A 7542-nucleotide genomic window follows, 5' to 3' on the forward strand; every position below is an offset into this window, starting at 1 on the left:
TTATTATTATTATTATTATTATTATTATTATTATTATAATTCATTTCTCTGAGCCTGTGGTGCTAGTGTCCTAGTTGTGATATGCCCTACTTTGTTACAGGGGTCAGACTCGCATAAGGTGACCCATTTCTTCCTGCCTGGCTGGAGTGATTTCAAGGCCAACCTGACAGTACAAGACGTGCTAGAGTTCACGCGAATCGTGCGGCAGGAAGCCACTCCGGCCAACTCTGGTCCTATTGTTGTCCACTGCAGGTTAGTCGCTCGCTGTTTTCCTTGTACTTATTTGTCTGTGTCGCTTTTAAGCATATGGGGGCTATCCAGAAAAATGTTGTTTTGAGAAAATCGAAGATAAAGTTTTTGCCCCTTGTTCAGTTTCTCTAAAAGACGAGGAGAGTTTTCTCTAAAAACCAACCAAATATACACACCAATGAAACCCCAAACTTCTCCTATAGGTAGGGCTATGCCCACTTTTTGTGTAGGTCAAGATTTCTGGAAACCCCCGAAATTTGGGTTAGCCTGCTTGTCCTTAAAAGCGACCATAAAGTAGTATGTAGTACTTGATGAAACCCACATGGGACGCTCACTGTTAAAAACAATCAGGAAATGGCAAATGCAGTTTTTTGGGACACCTGAATAGATGTAAAGGTCTTAAGCATCTAGCTCTCACTGGCAAAATTGAAGGCAAACGAGACAGGGGTAGGCCCAGAGCAACCCACTTAGGGAACCTAACAAATGGGTAAATAGGAAAGATCAGGGAAAAGTAGCTTTTTTAAGAGCATCCAAGCAAAGGAATGAATGGAGAACCATGATTGCTGATGTCTGTCGCAGATCTGGCACTGGATGAATAAATGTTCATATATTTGTGATAGCATTGTACTGAGATGTGGGAGGTTAGTGAGATCTCTCCGGTGGTTTGCTCCTTCTATCCCATCAAACTTCTTATCCCTCCAGCTTTCTTTTTTTGTATGCTACTCTTTAGTAACTAGCACTTCTACTCCTCAGCACTTGCATGACCTATTTGTATTGCAAGTACCGTTAAACTCATACAAAAAAGGAAAGTAAATGGGATTTGTAAAAAACAAGATTGTCTGGCTTTTTTTTTTGTATCACATGTATCATGATATTAGACTTAATTCCGTTCATATTGTACATTTTTTTGTGTGTATTAAAACAAATGATGCAAGTTTTTAAAGTTATGATATCTCTTTAACACTTTGCGGTCACTTGGTGCAATAATGTGCTGGTGAAAATTATACGTTCCGGTCACCTGGCAGTTCCGGTCACCTGGCAGTTCCGGTCACCTGGCAGTTCCGGTCACGTGGCAGTTCCGGTCACCTGGCGCAATTGTGCACCAAGCCCGATAAGTCCGTTGCAGTGGCTCTCCTGGCTGAGTGACCAGATGGGGGTATTTTGTACTGCTGGCTGTGTGACTTCAAAGTGTTAAAGACTGTAATGTAAACAAGTGCAAAAGACTGACTTGACCTATGCTTTGTTTGTGGTTGACAGCGCTGGCGTGGGCCGGACCGGCACTTTCATCGCCCTGGACTACTTCACCCAGTACGTGGACAAGCACAGTCTAGACGACAACGTCGACGTGTTCAGCTTCGTCATGAAGATGAGGGAGAACCGGCCCCGCATGGTGCAAGCTGAGGTGACCTTCACTTTCCAAACCTTCTCTTTCCAAACCTTCACTTTCCAAACCTTCTCTTTCCAAACCTTCTCTTTCCAAACCCTCACTTTCCAAACCTTCACTTTCCAAACCTTCTCTTTCCAAACCTTCACTTTCCAAACCTTCTCTTTCCAAACCTTCACTTTCCAAACCTTCTCTTTCCAAACCCTCACTTTCCAAACCTTCTCTTTCCAAACCCTCACTTTCCAAACCTTCTCTTTCCAAACCCTCACTTTCCAAATTTTCGCTTTCCAAATCCTCACTTTCCAAACCTTCACCTTCCAAACCTTCACCTTCCAAACTTTCGCTTTCCAAACCTTTCGTTAACACTTTGCGCAAATATGCGACTGTGAAATTATCTGTGCCAGTCACCTGACGCTGCGCCAGACCCGAGAAGTCTGGTGCAATCACTCTCCGGGCTGGATTACCAGATGGAGTATTTTGTACTGCTGGTTGTGTGACTGCAAAGTGTTAACTCTCAAACCATGCAACTTAAAATCACGTTTTCGCATGATTTTTTCGTGTTTGTGGAAATGCGACCGGACATATTATGTTTTTAAAAACGCTTGTTTCGAGTCAAACTGATGGACAAAGCATCACCCAGACTGAGAGTTTACTTCTCTTTGACTTTCAGGTCAAACTAAAGGCTTGTTAGCTCGTACTAATGATGTGTAAATTATGCTGATGGGGATGTGAAAAAGGCGTACATTAATAAAAAGATTTTTTGCTTTTTGTTGTTATTTTACATTAAAAGGCTACTTCACTTGTATGTATTTATAGGTATTTTTTTAACGAAAATTGGAAGAAAAAAAAAGAAACAACTTGTATTCATGCATCTTTGATTTTCTTTCTTTTTTTTTTTTTTTTAGACTCAGTACATTTTCGTCTTTGATGCGTTGATGGAGGTGATACAGAAAAAGATAGATGAGGAGCAGGAGAGGCTCTATGACAATGTGGGGAGGAAGGCACAACTGAGGGAGGAGAAGGAGGAGAACATCTATGCCAACGCCCCCCCACAGGAGGGCACAGAATATGTCAACAACGCTGAGATTGCCAAATTTGCCTATGACAACACAGCGTTTGGTGAGTAGATTTTATTATATAGAGTTTGGTTGTTTTTGTTGTTTTTTGTTTATTTATTTGTTTAATTTAATTATTTGATTTATTCATTCGTTCATTCATTCATTCATTCATTCATTCATTCATTTTTTTGTCTATAATGATTTGCTCCTTATATTTTTTTTCTGTGGTTTGTTTGAAGTTTAGAATTGTGTCTTGGCTCTTAAACACTTTCAGTACCAAAGGCTCACATAGTGAAAAATCCTTGGGTACCGCACCAGTTTAGATAGCTGAATCCGTGGTAGAATTTTTTTTTTAATCAAAAATCCTTGGCAGCCCAAGAAACACACTATTAAAATTAAGAGAGGTACATCAACCATTCAGTTGTCATATAGATTGACTTCCTTAGGTATTTACTTCAGTTCAGTGCGTCCATTCGTTGTTTCATTATGTTTACCGTGCCTGGTTGCGAGTAAAGTCACCAGCGGTAGTGAGCGCTTTCTACTGCCTGGCGAGTACTGTAAGTGGTAAGGATGTAGCAGCTGGATAGAATGTCTCATCCGCAGCAGACCTAAGACAGTGTTGCAGCACACGTAGAACCATCATACGTGAATCAGGAACACAGAACCTGTCTTTTTAAATTTCTGATAGACTAATCAAAATTGAGAAACTAAAAATAGTGAAGTTTGGGGGGGGGGAGGGTTCCAAGTCTCCCAAAACAGAGTAGTTCAATGAGCAGAAGGCTTGTCCTCAATGGTGTGATGGACAGTGTGTAGCTCTTTCACTTAACTCTTTATCTCCGGCCAGTGGCTCGCAGTCGGAACCCCTGTGCAGGTGAGTCGTTGACAGCTGCTTGGGCACATTCCTTCAGTAATTGCCGAAAACAGATTTCTTTTACCAGAAGTTCATTCATTAGACGAAGGATTATCAAAATAGGTTTGCTAGTTTCGATTTAATGACCCAGTTAATGACGTTTTTGTCATTTTTAGATTTAGCACCAAAAAAGGGCTAATTGGAAATACTAATGATTTATAGTAATAATTGCATTTATATAGCGCATATCCATGCCCCACAGCATGCTCTATGCACTCTGCAACTATCGTTATTCCAGCAGATCCTACTCAGATACATTCTCGGCTTCCCTGGAAGCATACAGTGCAAGCTTCGGATCTCGCGCTCAAAGACTAGCAAACTGACAAGATCTTTGTCGGTCTATAGCCGGGTACCCAATACCACCTGGAAGAAAATTTGTGAAAAGAGTAGGGTTTTTTTTGTCCTCAGTGTGTCAAACATGTTTTTCTACTTTTTTTTCGGTGAGTAATTTGCGAAGATCTCATGCTATAACTCTTTATCTCCGGCAAGCCGCTCACAGCTTTGCGACAACTTCTGCGTCAAATTACTTTTCCGCAATTGCCAAAAAAGGTCTGTTTTACCGGGAGTTCATTCAGTGGCAAATATGTCTGTTTTAGATTTCGAACCGAAGTAGGGCCCCGGCATAGTGGGTTTACCCCCCTTTGGAGATAAAGAATTAACTTTCTACCCGTGTTTTTGTGAACGTTATTTTGTGTTTGTTCTTCAGAGGCTGAGTACCAAAATGTGGAAGTGATCAACGACCAAAAAGAAACTCCCATGACGGTCCTGTAAAGGTCTCAACTTACATGCACCGAACGACCTGTTCTCTCCACTCAACTGCTCAACTTCGCCGCAAGCCTTTCCTGTTGGCCCACAGCCCTGTCCTGTTGGAAGAAACTGTGACCTTTTTTTCTGCAGCAAACACCAACTTTAGTGCCTTATGCATAATACATTTGCCTTATATCTTTATCTTCTTCTTCCACTTTGTCATCGGCCTTCAGCACAGGTAGCTGGTGGGTCTTTCTATGCACTGATAACTAATAGTGGCTGTTGTTTCTGTATACGGATTCCTGTGATTGATAAAAGGCTATAGAACCCATGTAAGAACCTTGTTCAGGCAAAGAAAAGGTGCAGATAAACAGGTTAATCTGTTCCAGTACTGTTTACACTGCTATACAACTGTAGGAACTTTGTCTTTTGTATGTAAGACCTTGCGATGTTCCCACGATCTTTTATATATTGTCACATGTTGAGAATATTTGAACCGAAGACCTTGAAGACCTCACAACAAAAACATTCCATTTGCTGCCAGTACATTACTTATTCAATCAAGATCTAGTAAAGATGATGGGATAAGCACATCACAAGAGAGCCTTACGCCTGCAGAAAGTTCGCAAAAAACATGTCTGGCAAAATCTGGCTCTTCCATCCCCTCACCTGTCTTCTCACGTGTACAATACCCAGGTAGTGGGGACATGTGCTCTCAGTTTTTGATTGATTCAAAGTTGTGATCTTTAGTTTCTTGAAACACATGGTCATCTAGATTTGTTTATATATATATATAGTAACGTGATATCTGAAGCGTTTTGCAATGGTTTCAGACTATGAGGGTGTTCAGTTCTTGTTACCTGCCCATAGGTAAAATTACAGAAAGCAACACGTATATTATTGTTGCCTTTGCTTCTCTCTTTCTGTCAACAAATTCAAAGACTGTGATTGAAGTTGCCCGTTTGTTGCCTCTCTTCCTCGGCTCGTTTGTTGCCACAATTGTCGGTGGTAGGAATGACACCAGCAGATATTAACAACTATTATTATCATGTCAGCATGTGGATCTGTGCTTTGATTGTTCTTCTCTTTTTCCAGCGGAACCAAGAAGGCTAATGTTTAAAACAATCTTTTTCCGTTTACCAAGAGATAAAATTTATTTCCTTAACACTTTGCGGTCACTTGGCGCAATAATGCGCTGGTGAAAATTATCCGTTCTGGTTGCGCCAGGTCCGAGAATTCTGTTGCAGTCATTCTCCTGGCTGGTTTTTGTACTGCTGGCTGTGTGACTGCAAAGTGTTAAAGCGGAACCAATTGGTGTGTTTTACCCTGTGTAGTTTTGCGGCGTGTACAAATGATCCAAAAACGATTCCCAAACATTCCTCCCTGCCTTTGTGGGTGCTGAAGACAAGAACCAGGATATTGTTGTTGCTTATATTCATATATGCGTATTTACACCCTTTAAAAGATATATTTTTGTACTGATTTCTACTAATTGTTATGCACTTATTGTCGTTTCTATGTACCATATCGTGTAAATTCATGCTGTCGTCTGTTGTATGTTATATTTGACTTTGGTCTGAGGATCAACTCCACCTAACAATTTACATTCCAAAGCTGCGGTGTTCTAAGGACAGCTAGTTCTGATTGAGTGTATGTAAAGCACATAGACCTGTGTGCACATGGGAGTAGGCGCTTTAAATACTATCTACATTATTGTTGACCTTTATGATAACTTCTACTGTGTCCACATTATTTCGCTTGAACTTGAAAACACAGAATAGTCATTTTCATTTCAGTTTTTTTGTGTACATTCCGTTATATTTTTTCGTGAGAGTTAGAAAATGGTGTTATTTTTATTGGATGATAACAAGAAATGTGGAGCAATGTGATATAATTTGCAGATTGTGAAGGGATGAAGGGTTTAGATTGTATCAGATTGGGTTGTACAGCGGGCAGTTGAAGGCTAGATGGGGAAAAAACTATAGGTGTCCAAACCATAATACTGTTCTCCAATCTCTGATGTGCAACACCAGGATGATAGAAAAAGGATGAAACCTGTCTAAAATAATCACTAAACGAATATCTCAACAGTGGAAAGCAAAACTTTCTAAAAATTCTACACGTGAAAGAGACTGGGAAGTCTCTGAATCTAATTTTTTAGTTTGTAGGGAAATGTGCCATCTGTAGTTTTTTTCCCTTGTAGTCTTCAAATGTTTGTGATATTCAGGCTGTCGGATAGTGAGATAGATGTTCCTAGAGATAGATATCGACAATCTGCTGTTGTTTAAAGGTCAACACAAAGTATGTAAGGAAATGAGTATTATATCACAGTGACTTAACTTTCAAGCTGGTTTTGAACTTCATGCATGTGATGATTGCTTCCCATTTTTCTTCTGTCAGTTTCATTCTGTTCTTTCATCAGCCTTGTTGTCTTGAGCATTTGATCGCTTTTAAGCACAGGGGGGCCCTCCCGAAAAATGCTGTTTTGAAAAAATCGAAGGAAAAGGTTTTTTTACCCTTGTTCAGTTTCTTGAAAAGACAAGGAGAGTTTTCTCTATAACCAAACAAATATATACAGAAATGAAACCAAACTTCTCCTATAGGTAGGGCAGGATCTTCTCCTATAGGTAGGACCTACTTTTGATGTAGGTCAGGATTTCTGGAAACCCCCGAAATCTGGGTTAGCCCGCTTGTCCTTAAAAGCGACCAATTGTTAGTTATAGTTGTGGGGTTTTTTTTCAAGTTTCTCAACTTCCATGACCAATTGCCTCTGTGATGTCGTTCCATAGACAAGCTGTTGGGGACAGGACTGAGAATCTTTCTCTGTTCAGGATTTGTTGTTTTACTTTAATGGTGGTCGAAACTGAGGGTTGGAATGTGGGAAACGTGAAAGTCTGCTCAGCAGCTGAAAAACGTGTGACTGAATTTCCTAAAATAGATTTGTGTAATAAACACTTGTACCTTAATTGCTGTGGGCGGTAGGACACCACACACGTGCGCACACACACTCACACACACACACACACACACACACACACACACACACACACACACACACACACACACATCTGTTCACTGGACTAAATGTAGACTGATGAATCTGCTCTGAACTGGATTCTCTGTTGAAAGCTGTCAGTTGTTCAAAATTACATTTTCAGATTGTTTATTTAAAAGAAATAATTAGAATTACATTT

At 40.3% G+C, this 7542-nt stretch overlaps 1 protein-coding gene across 1 annotated transcript in view; it reads left to right on the forward strand.

Annotated features, from left to right (window-relative positions):
• The window catches only part of LOC101846579 (tyrosine-protein phosphatase 10D), a gene marked incomplete at its 5' end in the record, with an annotated part of 32812 nt that extends 25959 nt beyond the window's left edge, over window positions 1-6853 (forward strand). Inside the window, 4 exon segments of the mRNA XM_005097439.3 lie at window positions 101-252; window positions 1507-1651; window positions 2539-2752; window positions 4308-6853. Coding sequence (XP_005097496.2) covers window positions 101-252; window positions 1507-1651; window positions 2539-2752; window positions 4308-4372 — 576 coding nt within the window.
• Window positions 6854-7542: the final 689 nt, after the last annotated feature.

This window comes from Aplysia californica, unplaced genomic scaffold, assembly GCF_000002075.1.
Source record: "Aplysia californica isolate F4 #8 unplaced genomic scaffold, AplCal3.0 scaffold00154, whole genome shotgun sequence".
Taxonomy (NCBI): domain Eukaryota; kingdom Metazoa; phylum Mollusca; class Gastropoda; order Aplysiida; family Aplysiidae; genus Aplysia; species Aplysia californica.